The sequence below is a fragment of the Monodelphis domestica genome, chromosome 6 (genome assembly GCF_027887165.1).
Source record: "Monodelphis domestica isolate mMonDom1 chromosome 6, mMonDom1.pri, whole genome shotgun sequence".
In the NCBI taxonomy this organism is placed as follows: Eukaryota; Metazoa; Chordata; class Mammalia; order Didelphimorphia; family Didelphidae; genus Monodelphis; species Monodelphis domestica.
In genome coordinates this window covers 231,523,156-231,539,694 of record NC_077232.1, presented here as the reverse complement: position 1 = coordinate 231,539,694, position 16,539 = coordinate 231,523,156, and the positions used below count along the sequence as shown (strand labels likewise).

Genomic DNA, 16,539 nt, shown 5'->3' with positions numbered 1-16,539 from the left:
CCATGCTGATGAATGTCAGGATCCCATCTCCATTATTTTTTTTTACTTCATCAGTTTTCCTGTCTGGATAAATACTATTTATTTCTATATTGTGAAATTTCTCCTCCTCCCAAGGATAATTACCAAAATAACAAACAAAAAATGCCCAAGACAAAATCAAAACAAAGTTTAAATACCTTTGAGATCATAGGATGAACTATGCCAACAATCATAGACCGAATCCCAGCTGGTCCTGCTAGCCACCCTGAATCCTATGAACCACATGGTAACTGGAACTCTGTAGTCACCCAATCCCAGCCATATGTCTATGGTCAGATTTCATGTAATGCAAGGTAGCTGGAAGAATTCGACAGAGTCCATAGCAGTAGCAGAGGACACACCTCATTGTTAAAGGTGTTTTTATTCTTTGTTTACAAATGTAAAGACCTATAAATTTTTATGAACTGCTTGTGAAGTAAATATAGAGTGCTGGTGACATGGCACATCGTCTCTGGCTGTCTACAACCTAGCTCACATGCTTCCACTTAGAGCACGGAGAACCAGACCATCCCACAGGCTAAGATTCTCTCAAGCTCTACCAGGGAGCTCGCCATATGCAGCACCAACCTTCTCAGGCCACAGGGGCACTGGGCATTCCTATTCCTGCTGCTCAAAGTATCCGGGTGCCCTGATAGAGGGACCAGGAGAAGCTTGTGGCCAAGAGAGCCAGTTCCAACCTGACGTGAATTCAGTGCTGTGTCTGGGTATGGATCTCAGTCGACATTCCTTTGTTACATCATCACCTCGGTGCATCCGCTTCACAAACAATCCATGACTTTCTTACAGTCGTTACACTGACATTACATTTTACAGTCATTCCAGTACATCTCTTACAGTCATTCCATTCCACATGTAATCAATGCCGCTTCTGGCTAAAACCCCAAGTTTCAAACGCCACCATCGAGCCGACAATTTTCAGGGCAGTCAGGCATTGTGTTCAATTAAAGACAGGCTAAGTTCAGTATTCCCATCCGTTGAAGCAGGGCTGGTCGGGGTAGGGGAGAGGGGAGAGACACCCAGGATAAAAACCATCTAAAGGCAGGGAACCCAAAATGGTCTCAACCTTGATGACACAGCAAATGGAAAATGTTTACCATCTCCCTTTGTGCCCCGTGTCAAGAACTTACCTTGAAGGAACTGAAAAGGCAATCACCACTAAAAATCTTTCGGAAGAACTATAAGCATGCTTAACCCAACCTCAATGTACCTCACTAGAGTATTTATCCAGAGTACTATCAATGACACGCAGGAAGCTGAGCTGAATTGTTGACCACTCGCAGAATTTTGACAAATATGGTGGGTTACATTTTGTTCACACTATAAGCTTATACACACACACACACACACACACACATATACAGATAACACACACACACATAAAGCACAAACACACATATACGTATGCCCGTAAGACCCATACATATATGTGTACTATTATCATACACACACACACCCATCCATAAATGAATGAGGAAAGGCACTTGTAAAGATTCTTAAGTATGTACCCATCAATAGTTAATTAAAAATAGGAAGGTAAATACTCCAGACTGCAGCAGTCTTTTGGAGGCAGGAGCTTATAATCCCCAAAGATCCAGAAGCATTACCTCATTGCAGCCTTGAGACAAACTGAGCATTCACTCTGGGTCTTACCCATCATCCACCGGCTCCCATAAAGACAACCGAGGTGTGACCAATCGCATTGTGATGAGGGGGCACTGTTTCAAAGCTCTCTCTCTGTAGTGCCCATTGACATGCTAAGCTGGCAGCCTGCTGGACCCGTCGTCATGGCAACAGAGCCCAGCTGCTTACCCAGCCTTGTTACAGAGCTTTTTCCTTTTCAGCACTCACTTGGCTAATTAAAAATTTAGACCTATGTTTTGCATGTTGGATGCAAATGGAAACAATGAGGGGGTTCTCCACCCCCCCATCCCCACTCCCACCCCACCATCACCACCCCAACAACGACTTTCTGCTAGAGCTGAAAATATGCTGGGGAGAGCAATTTAGAGGACACTCCCATGAAGCCTCAATGTAACCAATCAATAGGCGACTATGGAGCCCTGGCCAGATGGAATTTGTTGCTGAACTTAATCTGTTGTAAAGCAAAACAAAACCACGAATATAGCTAAAGAGAATGCTTTCTGCTTGGAAATATTTAAATCTACCCAGCTCGGATTATGCCTGTTGTAATATTTGCACTCTTCCTGGTTGAATTGTTCTTTAAAAATTCTTCCTTAATGGACTTTTAATTTTAAAGGACTTTACCCATAATTCCCCATGTAAACAGGAGAAGTAAATGAGGAGGGGGGAGAAAAAGATGCTGTGAAAGCTACCAGTATGGCTAAGAGATGATGCACATACACACAGATCAGGGAGAGAGGCCCACAGGAGAAGTACTTTCCCTGTGGTTCAGATGCACCCACCCAAACCTATCAGCACTGTGACAGAAAGGCAACAGCATCTTTCTAGTTGGAAAGCATTCGAAAATAAAATACCGGATTTTGTGTGCCAAAACACAGAAAAAGAAACTCAACCCGGCAGACTGTTTTAGAGATAACTGCTGTCTCATGTAAATAAACCAGGGTTCCTTTGGAAACTCCTACATCCTTAGTCACAGGAACTAAAAACAGTGCCACGGGCACTCACCATATTTCCTCACATAAAAATGTATATACCTTCCTTGTATCTTCTCCTACCTTATTCCCTGAGTATGGGACAACTAACACTAAGCAATTAGGAATCAGATTTGCTATGAATAAATTACAAGATGATTAGATTACATAATTACAGATGGTGGAAACCTAAGTGGTCCAGACTGGAGCAAAGGTCTGTCTTTGGAATGATTGATGACAAGGAAAAGAGCCAATTAAGTGAGACTTGGCAATGAGGCTTCGCTGACAGCCTCCTGCTTTTTTTTTAAAAAGGTAGCCTTCCCTGTAGCATCCTGAAACCATCCTGAAGGGCTCTCCAAAATTTGGAGTGTTCCATCCCACTTTGAGTACTATCTGCAGCATAAAAATAATAAGGTATTCAGTGCTGCTCCAACACTATGAGGGAGACTCTCTGCCACTCAATGGAATAATGAGGGCCTCCTGGAGGTGGCACAGAGCTCCAGTTAAGAAAACTCCAAGAGTGGAAGAGAGAAAGAAACTAGAGACTGGGGTGACAAAGACATGTTCTCTAAATATACTGGTAGGAGATGAAAAGAGAACAGCCAACTTGTTCTCTTTTTACTTAAAATGGTCCAATAAAAAAAGCAGTTGATCAATAAGCAGATAGGTGATAGAGTGGGTAGAGAGCAGGGCCTGAAGTCAGGAAGTATTGAGTTCAAATACAACCTCAAGGCTAGCTTTGGGACCCTGGGCAAGTCATTTGACTCTGTTTCTCTGCCTCAGTTTCCTCATCTTTAAAATGGAGGGTGGTAGCAGCAACTACCTTCCAGGGTTGTTGTGCAGATACAAAAAAAAAAGATGATAATAAAGAGATAACACTTTGCAAACCTTATAGTACTCTATGAAAGTTAGTTATTTCCCATTTTTGTGTCTTTTATATGCCAGGTGATAAAAAGATAAAAAGCAAAACAGTCTCTGTCCTCATTGACCTTACATTCTATCAGGGGAAATAATGTATATATAATAACATTTATATAATTTTTAAGGTTAGCAAAGTTATCTACATGATCTCATCTGAATTTCACAAAAACTATGTGGTAGCTTCTGTTATCATCCCATTTTAACAAATGGGGAAACTGTAGCTAAGTTAAGTGAAGCTCTGGAATCACAAAGCTGGTGGCCCTCTGAAGGGGTAGGCTAACCTAGGCCTTCTTGATTCCAATTCCAGGCTGGGCATTCTCTAGCCCTGCTCCAATATGAAAAAGAATTATGGGAGAGTCAAGCAATCAATAATTAGTATTTATTAATCCCTCGCTATGAGCCCATCAACACATATACACATTGATTATTAAATAAGTTCCTAATCAATCAATCAATCAACAGGTGTTTCTGAAGCACCTATCAGGTAGCAAGAAGAAAAGTGACAGACACAGAGAAGGGGAGAACCAAGAGGGCAAATTGCACAAAAATACAGAGAGGAAAGAATATCCAAGAGTAAAGCCAGTGACCCACAGCATCAGATGTTTCAGAGATCAAAGAAAAGTTCATTGGATTTTCTCATTGAGAGACCTTTAATAACTATGGAAATGGGGGGGGGGGGAGGGAAGGCAAATTGGGTACCTTAGTGGATTGAGAGTCAGGCCCAGAGACAGGAGGTCCTGGGTTCAAATGTGGCCTCAGACACATCCTAGCTGTGTGACCCTGGGCAAATCACTTAACTCCCATTGCCTAGCCCTTACTGCTCTTCTGTCTTAGAACCAACATATAATACTGGTTCTAAGGCAGAAGGTAAGGTGTTTTTTTTAATAACTATGAAAATGGCAGTTTCAACAGAAAAATTAGGTCAGAAATAAGATGCCAAGTGAGGAACACAAAGAAAAAGAAGAAGTCATGAAATCGAGATAGGTTTTAATTGGATTTTGACTATGAAAAAGAGGAGAAATACAGGACCATAGTTTGAAGGATGGAGGTTATCTAGTAATGTTTGGAAACAGCAAAGGAAAAAAAACATTAGTGAGGTAGAAACTAAAGAAGAAGAGGAGGAGGTGAATTTGAGGGAAGGTTGCCCCACAATCTTCCAGAGAGGAAGGAACAAGGTCCCAAATAAAGAGGTTGAACTTGGCCTGGAGAAGGACCAAACTCTTCATTATAGATTGGAGTAGAAGAGGACAGAATGGAAGATAAGGATTATGAGATGTCAGATTGAAGAAAAGGGAACTCAAGGTAGAAGAGTATGGAGATGAGACCCTCACCAGGGAAGAATTAAGGGGGAGGTAGTATAGGAGGTTTGAGGAACAAGGGAAACTCAGGAACATCCACTATAAGGAGTTCCACGGGAAGTAAATTAGGAATGAGAAGTAGAATTGCCTTCAGGAAGCTAAGGAACAGCTGAGATTAAATAAAATTTGTAGCTGCCCCAAGAAATAAAGTCATATGACTTCCTCTATCCCAGCTCAGTTCTACTTGAGCACAGTGGAAGGAGTAGATGGTGCAACTTAACTTGAGGTATGAGTAGCAATAAGACAAGTGATACTGGAGTATAAGCAGTACAATGTTTAACTTTTTAGTAATAAAGGATAAATTGGGGAAAAAAAGAAAAGTGAAGTCATCAAAGGGGCAATGACTTCGGAGAACTCCGCCACTCTACTAGTCAATACTTGTCAGGTACATCACAACTTTCTCCATCATGGCTTCAATATATTGCAGATCAGCATAAGAAATTAAATGGGAATTTGGGGAGGACCTTGTGGAATCTGCAGACATATGAAGGCCAGCACACACACAAAAAGTTTAGAAACTCAGAAATGCATAAAGTATATACATATATGTATATATATATATGTATAGTATATATATAATATTGTATAATATCAACATATTTATCTTTTAATATCACAAATATAGACAGTTTCTTTTGCTGTAACACCCCATAAAAGAAAAAATTCTGACTCCTCCTTTTTATAACCAAAAGGAAACCAAAAAATTATTATGTGGATTTTCCAGATAGTAGTGGCACAATAGCCTGAACCCCTGCTATGTGAAAGGGATACCTGTGTTTTAAAAAAATCCTATGCCATCTGTGAAGTACCTTAAGGATGAGACTCATTATGAAACAAGGACATTAATCAAAGGTCCAACACTGGGTTAAGAACATAAATGTTTAACATTTCTTCAATGGAAATGTCTCAAATACCATCATCAATGTTAAGCTTCTCCAAGGCATAATAGGTATGATGAAGCTAATTAAAATCCATTTAGATTTTTAAGCGAAGTATTTTTTCCTAAATACCTTTCATTTCATCCTTCCCCCCTACACACACACACCCCTCTTTTGATTGCTACAAACTTCATGAAGACATTTTAAGCCCTTGCTGTCATCACCACCACCACTCCATTTATACTGCTCTGACCAATAATTTCTAATAAGTTTCCTAGGTTGGATTACTTTGACAAAAATATATTTTATTTTTAATTTCATGAGAGCTCTGTGTGGATAGATAGACAGACAGATAGATAGAGGAATAGATGGATAGATGGATGGATGGATGGATAGACAGAGAGACAGACAGACAGAAAGGAAGGAAGAAAAAAGAAAGAGAGAAAGAGAGAGAGAGAGAGAGAAGGAAGGAAGGAAGGAAGGAAGGAAGGAAGGAAGGAAGGAAGGAAGGAAGGAAGGAAGGAAGGAAGGAAGGAAGGAAGGAAGGGAGGGAGGGAGGGAGGGAGGGAGGGAGGGAAGGAAGGGAGGAAGGGAGGGAGGGAAGGAAGGGAGGAAGGGAGGAAGGGAGGAAGGGAGGAAGGGAGGAAGGGAGGAAGGGAGGAAGGGAGGAAGGGAGGAAGGGAGGAAGAAAGAAAGAGAGGAGAAAGAAAGAGAGAAAGAAAGAAAGAGAGAAAGAAAGAAAGAAAGAAAGAAAGAAAGAAAGAAAGAAAGAAAGAAAGAAAGAAAGAAAGAAAGAAAGAGAGAGAGAGAGAGAGAGAGAGAGAGAGAGAGAGAGAGAGAGAGAGAGAGAGAGAGAGAGAGAGAGAGAGAGAAAGAAAGAAAGAAAGAAAGAAAGAAAGAAAGAAAGAAAGAAAGAAAGAAAGAAAGAAAGAAAGAAAGAAAGAAAGAAAGAAAGAAAGAAAGAAAGAAAGAAAGAAGAAAGAAAGAAAGAAAGAAAGAAAGAAGAAAGAAAGAAAGAAAGAAAGAGCCTTATCACTTCAAACAATTCAGAATTTGGGAACTCCCACAAAGCTTTGGGAATAAACATGAAGCCGGTATAGAAACCTCATTGCTACTTTTAGAAAAGAAGTCTTATGAATAATTGGCCATATGAGCAATGGGATGTGCTTTTGGTCTTCTAAGTGGATACAAAGAAGCTATATCTAAGGCTTTTGTAAAAGAACATTCATTTTTAAATGTAGCGTGTGGGTTCCATAGCAATTTTCCTGTTTTGAGACACACACGACTTCTTTCATAGTGTCCCTGAATTCATTTTACATTCAGTTTTTTTTCTTTTCCCTTTTAAAAAATAGACATATAAATATATTCGTTCTGCATTACAGTACTGTGCAAAACAAAGGCTGGAAATTTACCATCATAGTAGAACTACCACTGCTGATGGTCTGACCCAGGGACAATGAGAGGCAGCATTGGGCCAAAAAAAAAAGAAAATTAGTTCTAGAGTCAGAAGACTTGAGTTCAAATGCTGATCCAGTGACTTCAAATGAAGAAAGTTCTTAATCCTTGGGTCTCAGTTTCCACATCTGTAAAATGTGGTCAATAATATATGTATGCTCATCTTATGGTGCTGTCAGGAAAGAACTCTATAAATCTTAGAGAGTCATACAAATAAATAAAAATTAGTCCTGCAGAACAGCTATAATGTAAAACCACCTAAAGCATTACGGTGCAGCAAAGGCATTTGAGTCATAACATTTCTTCTTTAATTGCAAGGGGGTCAGGTCTTCCTCTATCTCATTATTGGAAGCTCTTCTGTGGGGCAGGGACATGAGTAGGAATAAGAAATCCCACCTAACCTACTCCATCTTGTGCCAAATGACTTAGTTTCTTATAGCCTGTCAACCTGTCCTATGAAATAGAGATGAGAGGATTGTATTTCACATTTGGCAAATAAAAGATGACAGAAAGACAGTGAAGGACAGTGATTAGAGTACTAAGTAGGAAATAGAGTTCTCAGTAATAATTCCAGCTATTAACTGGCTAGAGGTAACCTTGAACTCCACGCCAGCATGCCTTGAGGAAAAACACTGAGAAGTAGGAGTACAAATTTTGCTGAATACAATAAGGCATGTGTGTTGGAATGAATAATGTAAAAATTATTATTTGGCCCAATTATTAAATTTATAAGTCTTTTTAAAAATGACTTCTGGTTATTTTTAAATGGACTTGCTAGAATAAATTCCATGCATTCAGGAAAAAGTGATCATCCAAATTTAACCCAGAGATGACCATAGTTGACAAATGAAATCAATCTACTTTATGCAAATATATTAAAATATATTGATATCAAAAATAAAACACATTCATCAATACTGTTCTTCATTCATCAAACTCTGTTCAACATGATCACAATAAATACCTTTTAAACTAATATTAAAAATTATTTTTTCTATGTTAAGGCTACAGGCAGGCAGGAAAACTGTGAATTGTCAAGTATTTATTAATGATTTTTATATACACTAGGACTTGTGTGCCACACACAGAGAATACAAAGAAAAATAATTTCTTCAAAACAATCCCTGCCCTCAAGGAGTTTACATGACAAGGAGACAGTGCCATAAACGCATAGATATCAGAACCCTTACAGAGTAGATGAAATACAAAGGCAGCACCTATCAAAGAAGGAATCGTGGATCTCTATACATAAGAATTAGGATCAAGTCATGGCCTGGCCCCACTGGTAACATCCAGAGCTCAGCCTTGGTGATTTCTGTGTTAGGGCAATAAAAAGTTATTGAAAAGTTAAAATGACATCTCTGTAGGAAATAGCACAGAAAATGGAACTTGGGCCCGATTTACCCCTCTAACTGCATTCAAGCAAAATTCTGTACTTATTTTTGGAGATGGTGAAATTAAAGGTATAGAAAGATTAAGTGATTGTCCCTTGCAGGGGGTCATAGGAGGTTAGTATTAGCAAAGTAAGGGATACCTGGGAGATATGCCTCATAACACACATACACTCATATACACATCTCAGTTCTTTAGTACAAAAATTAACATTTTCTTCCATGGAAATTAAAGGATAGAACAAAATAACTAACAACACTTCTTACTGGTAAACTTACAAATATTCCCACTGACAATGAGTGTTCAAGTGCCATCCATCAAGTTAAGGACAAATAATGAATGAGCAACCTAAAAATAATCTATCTAATTAAAGGAAAATATAATGGATCACACACACACACATGCCCACATGCACACACACACCCCCCTACAGAATCACTTCTAAATATAAGCCTGAATAGAACCTCATTAAAACCTATCACAACCGAGCACAAAACTCAGAACAACACAATCCTATTTTGTGCATTGTGAAGAGGGGATTTCACTAATGAAAAACTTCATTATAACATAGTTTTAGCATCAATGAGTGATAGCAACTCACAGCATTCATTCTTATTTTAAAGGGTCTTCAGTATATTAAATTAAATCAATAAATGGCATGAACCATGTCTGCTTATCTACTTTACTGTGCAAACATGTGACCTATTATTGGCACCAGCTGTCTTATAGTCTCTTATAAACACCTAAGTGGCTATATGATACAGTAGATAAAGGAGTCAGGAAAACCTGAGTTCAAATCCTGCCTCAGACACTTAATAGCAATGTGACTCTAGGCAAATCACTCAGGCATCTCTCAGTTTCCCTATCTATACCTTTTTGTACCTCACTCCCAAGCTTTCCATTCATTTCATATCTAGGGGACACAGTGCACATATAGGTCAGAAGTTCAATTCCATCTTCAGAGACTTATTAGGGAATAATAATAACACAACCCCCACGATTTTTGTGAGGATCAAATTAGTTAACAGCAGAGTGCCATACCTAAATCCTGTCATTGTTATTAATATCTCCATTTCACAAAGTCAACAAATGCTTCTTTTCTCCCACAATAAGAGTGAACCTTAGACGGGAGCTCCTTTTCTCTAAATAAAGGCAGGATAATAATAACTCATAAGATGTGTGCTTGAATTTCTAGGAGAGCAGCAGACAAAAGTAGTTGGTCATGTTCAAAAGAAGGCTATTTCCAAAAACCACCAACACAAAAATAGGCACAGTGTTAATGTACCAAAAGTTCACCAAATAACTTTCTCACTTCTCACTTCTCTCTTAGACCAATCACTAGCTCCAAATGTCCCTGTTCTTCTCTGTCATTCTGTACATCACCAAACACCACTGGTTCCCCAAAGTGCCCTCTCAGGATGGCTATGAGATGGATCTTTTCTGTGAAGTCATCTAAGAATAAGTTTCTTACAAAAGAACAACAGTAATATGTCATTGTTAACATTATCATTTAAATAGAAGTCTTCAACCTAAACATTTTTAAGCAGTAAATGGATTGAGGGGAGAGGGCGGTCACAGGTAGGTGGCTCAGGGAATAGAGCACCAAGCCTGGAGTCAGAAAGACTCATCTTCCCAAGTTCAAATCTGACTTAAGACACATATTAGCTGGGCAAGTCATTTGCCAATTTAAAAAAAAGGAAGTAAACTAATGTGAAAAGCTATGCCTTTATGAAAACAAGGGTTCAATTTATCCTCAATATTATCATAATTTTCTCTATGATGCTGAAATTGTAAGAGTAGTACATGGCTTCATGACATTCAGAGTTTAAGGGAACCTTAGAGATTTATCTAGACCAAAAGCCTCATTCTACAGATGGGGAACAGAGGCCAGGATGATATAGTCACACAACTGGAAAGTTGCACAGCTCAGATAGGAGCTCAGGTCTCTGACTCAGAATTTGGAGTATCAAGATTTCCAATTGAGTGACAGGCTGGATTTCTGATAATTTCTCAGGTTTTTTTTCCTATTATAATATCCCCGAGTCAGAAATGAGGTAAGAAGTTCTAGTATTTAAATTACAAATAGAACAGTGATACCTATTTATGAAATTCCAGTTCCCTATTGTAATGGTTAGCACTTTAAAGGCTGTGATTCAAGTTTATCTTCACTGAAACCCACTGGTGAGGGTGTCTACCCCAAGCATGTGAAGACTTCTCCTGGTAGAATGGTCAGAAAGGAACAATCTGTTCCAGTGGCCATGGAGGTGCTGTGGAGTTTCGAGCTCATCAGACATCGACAATGCCAAGGTCATCTACTGCATCCTGAGCCATCCCCAATCATCCTAACATCCCAAACATCCATTTGTCTTGCCACTGGAAAAGAGAGGGAGACTGACACTTTTGGGTAACTGCCTTACTGAAATCAAATTCACCGATAAGTCAAGGCATCACTCCATAATGTCATTGATCCTCTTTGAAATAAAGGAGGAGAAACAATTACCCTTCTTCCCACTCTCAATCCATTTTTTAGTTTCTGCCTTTTCCTTTGACATAAGCCATTCCTAAATCCTTATATTCACAAAAGATTCTAGCATATTCCTTTCTCCAAATAAATGAATCCAAGTGTATGGAAACAAAAACTAGCTCAGTGAACAACAGGCAAGACATTTTTAACAAGCAGAAAGATAAATGACAATATCGATAGATCAATGGGAGAGAGCAGGCTATTTGGATGTAGGAGTTGTTTCCTTTTTGTCTTGGTACTCTCACCACCTAGAAGGGCTCCTAGAACATAGAGATGTTGAATAGCATTGGCCAAATTAAAGCCCAGGATAAGTAGACAGCTTTGGCCCATGGGCTTGCCTAAGTATAGAAAAGTTCATCACTGGGAGATCATCAAGAACTTATTTTTAGTTTGTTCTCAATGTATGAAACTGTCTACATGAGTGATGTCAAACCCATAGAAACAGGAGCCACATACATAAGGATTTATGTGGCTCACATACTGACTTAGAAAAACCACATAGTAAGCACTATCCATATTTTGTTTTGTGTCATTTATTTTTCAAAAATAGCTCACAGTTATATTTTAATCTGATTTGGACCCTATTCAGGAGTATTGTGGGGCCACACAGGACTGTGGTCTGCAGCCTATGTGTTCAACAGTTCTGTTCTACACCACTGTAACCCTGCATGGAGTTTTGATTTCTGTTGATGAAGAGAATACCAAAAGTAATGAAATTGCATGAGCACAATAACCGATTACCTTAGAATTATAGTAGGAAATAAGGAACAACAACAAAAAATCCTTGTTTACTAAGTTAGTCATCATCCAAATTTCACATCCTCTAAATATGTAAAATAATTTTGTTGCAATTTTGAAATTTTTATTTTATTTTATTTTAAAACCCCTACTGTCTATCTCAGAATGAATACCGTATATTGGTTCCAAGGCAGAAGAACAGTAAGGACTAAGCAATGGGGTTTAAGTGACTTGTCTAGGGTCACATAGCTGGGAAGTGGCTGAGGCCAGATTTGAACCTAGGACCTCCTGTCTCTAGGTCTGACCCCAATAATTATTTTTTAAAATATTTTTCTGATTACATGTGAAAACACTTTTTAACATTTGTTTTTAAAATTTTTGCATTCCAAGTTCTCTCCCTTCCTCCCTCTCCTCTCCTCTCACTAAGCAATTTGATTAGAGGTTATCTATCTGCAGTCATGAAAAACATATTTCCTTATTAGTCATATTATGAAAGAAGACTAAAAAAAATAGAGTTAGAAAAGAGTATGCTTCGATCTGCATTCAGACTCCATAAAAGGCCATAACGGATTCATTAGGCATCAGCAAAAACTATTTCTCTGCCTTGAGATGCAGTAAAAAGAGGATGCGATCAATATGTTGGCTGAAGTTGATGATTGCTAGGTCACTGGCTTGATTCTAAGTCCAAGGATGTGCTGACATTTTATTAATATTATTGAGAGTCGGCACAGGTCAATGGCTACAGAGCTGGACTCAGAGTCAGGGAGACCTGATTAGAAACCCTGCCTCAGATTTTGCAGGAATGTGGCACTGTGCAAGTCCCATAAGCCCCCTGTCTGAGCTGAAGTTTTCTTATCTGTCAAATGAGGGGAGGGCACTCCATGACCTCTAAGGTCCCTTCTAGCTTGAAATCTATATGATTCTATGATATAAACCTATTGGAGCTATTTTATGCAACAGTACCATGTTAGAGCATTTTTGAACATAGTTTTATATAATTACACAATCACATAGGTGTCTAAAATAAGCAGCCTCTCCAGACCTGGCTCTATCCACCTACCCACCTACCTATCTGCCCCTCCAATGACTCTTAGTAATCAATAAGAAAGCAGTGTGAAGTCTTCTCTCCTTTGCATCCCCTCTTTTTACAGATAAATCTTCAGCTCAGGGCACTTATGGGACTTTGCCCGTGTCACATTCCTGGTAAGTCTGAGTGACCTAACAATCATCAACTTCAGTCAACATATTGATTGGGGTTCAAATCTGGCACTTCCTAGTTATGTGACCCTAGGCAAGTCATTTAACCCCTTACTGCTCTTCTGCCTTCGAACCTTTCCTTAGGACTGATTCTAAGGTAGAAGGTGAGGATTTTGATTCATCAGAGAAATTCTACTGTGAAGACTCAGATTACTCATACATATGTTAAAAATCAGAAGATTCCTTGAAAGGTGTGAAAAGATCATTTTGTTTGATGACACTCTAGAAATTCTTATCAATTAAGGTAGAAACAGGGAAAATCTAGGTCCCAGGTGGTTGCCACTTTTATGGAAGAAATCCAGTGCAGAGTCCATGGGAATTGATGGGAAAGGGAGTTACTTAGAAATATTTAGATCTTCCAGACACTCCCATTTATAGATGGTATTGGACTGATTTCATCAAGCCTCAGAATACTGTAGGGTCTCCTAAAAGAGATCCAGAAACACTGAAAAGGTGGCGGGGAGCAGAGCCAAGATGATGGCTTACTAGGGGAAGCATTGAAAAGTATCGGCCTCTAATTCAGAAATTCTGAATGGAGATTGAAGCATACTTTTTACATGCTTCTTGGGATTTTTTGTTCCTTTTTTTTACATGGTTAACATAAAAATATGTTTTGTATGACTTTACATGTATAACCAATATCAAATCGCTTGCCTTTTCAAGGTGGGGAAGCAGAATAGGAAGGAGAAAGAATCCGTAATTCAAGATCAATATCAAATTGCTTGGCTTTTTTTTTTAACTCTTACCATCCATCTTGGGATCAATACTGATTAGTTCCAAGTCAGAAGAATGGTAAGGGCCAGGCAATAAGGGTTACGTGACTTGTTCAGAGTCACACAGCTAGGAAGTGTCAGAGGTCACATTTGAGCCCAAGACCTCCCATCTTTGGTCCTAGTTTTCAATCCACTGGTCACCTATCTGCCCCCCAAATGCTTGGCTCCTAAAAAGGAATGCAGAACAGGAGGGAGGGAGAGAATTTGGAACTCAACTTTTTTTCAAATGAATGTTAAAGAAATTTTATATGTAATTGGAAAATATTTAATGAAATGAATTAAATTATTTTAAAAAAGAATGCAGGCTAAAGATCCATAAAGAAAATAACAACAAAAGAATAAAGAAAATGTATTGTACAGGTTATGCTATTCACACACAAAAAACTGGTCCATTCTTACAGACTATATATCTAGGACTGATCTTAACAGATGTACAATGAATTGTGTAGCCAAATTTAACAGGAATAAGAGAATGGACATATTTCCTTTTGGAGAAGTGTTACGTGTTCTTAAAAACCCCAGGCTTCTCAAAGAAACAAAGACTCTGCTTTCTTTTGGTGATGCTCTGAGACCTGAAAATCATGGAATATTGCACTGTCTGAAGAATTAAAGGTGTAGGTAATGGAAAAGAACTTGGAGAAGTGCCTGGTAGGCTTAATCAGTTCACTTGTAAGCATATTACCAATAAAGACCTGAAGGCAAAAAAATGTGTAAAATACGTCAAAAGAAAGCATGGAAATGTTAAAAGGAGGTTGGGGGCTGGTCATAAAGCAAAATGAAGGATTACCACCAGACAGCCTGTGTGCTCCATATAACATCAGGGAATTTAGAGGAAGGACCAAGGCACATTGGATGGACCCTCCATAGAGGATTGAGAAGTCCAGGCTAGGAGTCATTACTTTATCCCATAAGACTGATGCCATCTAGACATACCAGTCAGAACTACTGTTTTTTCATTCAGGTATGAGGTCTAATTGTGACATAAAGCCAAGTTTGTTTGTTTTAATCACCACCCTTCATAGTAACACTTAAAATATAGTGTGTAGGTATAATTACTGGGCACAAACTGATTTAAAATAGTGAAATAAAATTTATCATATTTTCCAGTAACTAATCTCAAAGTTTTACCGATACCATTAAACATATTTGCAGATCTCCATGAATAAGAAAATAGAAATATTGAATTTTTTAAAGCAGTTCTTTGTTTTACAAGTTGGAAAATCAAGGCATGAGAAGATGTGCTGGCCTGCCACCAGTCACCAGAAAGAAAGTTCTCTGGTAATGGGATTCTACTTTCCAAGTTTATCTGGACTACAAACTCTTTAAAGCCAGGGAAACATACTATCTTTCTTTTTTATGGCAGAAATGTCCCATAGCCATGATCACACCATTTGTTTTTTAATAAAAAATAAGTCTTGCAAAAAGTTTTCCTTTTACAAAGCCTCATGAAATGGGCACTTTCTTTTCTTTAGAATGGCCATCTCAATCACCACAGTACCCATGACCCTTATGGGCTCATCCAACAGCAGTCACTCTTAATTGCTTGGTGAATTCTAACATGTCCTATCTACAAGTCTACCCTCTTTTCTACTCTAGCACTTGCAACTGGATAAATAACATCTTATGCTGCAGAGCTATAAGAGAGAATTCCAGAATATAACCTCATGAATAAAGAGCTAACTTGGAGTCACAAAATCCAAATTCAAGTATGAAATGGATATTGGAGACTGATAATGCAGGAAACGTCTGTCAAATAATTACACTTAAAATATACACATGCTTACATATACAAGTAAGTATTCCTTCCACATCACAACTTTCCCCACAGTGGTTCCAACATATCTCATGTTGGCATAAGAAATTAATGGGAATTTGTTGGGAGTTTTGAGAAGCTGCAGAAGACATATGAAGACCAGCAGAGGAGCCAGAAATTCAGAAATGCATAAATCATATGTATAGTATTGTATAATATCATTGTTTTATCTTTTAATACCATAGACACAATTTCTTTTATTGTAAACTCCCCTTAAAGGAAAAAGAAAAAATTCTGACATCTCTGAAATTTCTGAATTTCTGATAATTCTGAAAATTTTCATGTGGATTTTTGAAATAGAGAAGATACAGTATTCCAAATCCCCTTGAACTGGAAGAGATTCTAGTCCACACACACCGATATATACATATATGTAGATATTTGCAATATAAATAGATAGAATACTTAAAGTAAATCAAGACACTGATGCATACACAAAAAGTTCCTAAACTGGCTCAACAACCAATTATTAGCCATCAATCATCAGCAAATTAGATTTTGCCTTTGTTGACATTTGTCTTCTGAACTTAATGGTTTATTTAACTGGTGGCTGCTGTTTTCCTCAGGGGCTATTAACACAAAAATAGCATTTATTGAGCCAGGCAAAGTGATAAATTACTCGTGTTTACTCTTGTCACCAAGGCTAATCACTGACTAATCCCTAGGTTGTTGTTTTTTTAAAAAAACATTTTTTGATTTGCTAACTCCCTCCCCCCTCAACATGGTTAATTTTTGAAAAATTAAGAATAAGACTGTCAACAAGAGAATAATATAATAAT

General features: G+C 38.3%; 1 protein-coding gene across 15 annotated transcripts in view; it reads right to left on the bottom strand.

Moving 5' to 3' along the window:
• The window catches only part of STOX2 (storkhead box 2), a 314,602-nt gene that overhangs the window by 88,966 nt on the left and 209,097 nt on the right, over positions 1 to 16,539 (bottom strand). For 4 of the 15 annotated variants that reach the window (XM_056802951.1, XM_007496070.3, XM_007496073.3 and 1 more), the window contains exon 1: positions 607 to 1,540. The exons of 5 other annotated variants lie outside the window; for them this stretch is intronic. Coding sequence is in view for 3 of the 10 variants with exons in the window: in XM_007496075.3 (XP_007496137.1) it covers positions 177 to 264 (88 nt within the window). In the remaining 7 variants the exon portion in view is untranslated. Of the gene's footprint in view, positions 1 to 176; positions 550 to 606; positions 1,541 to 1,643; positions 1,794 to 16,539 lie in introns of those variants that run through there. 6 more of the 15 variants (XM_056802949.1, XM_007496069.3, XM_056802953.1 and 3 more) reach the window with 6 other exon arrangements.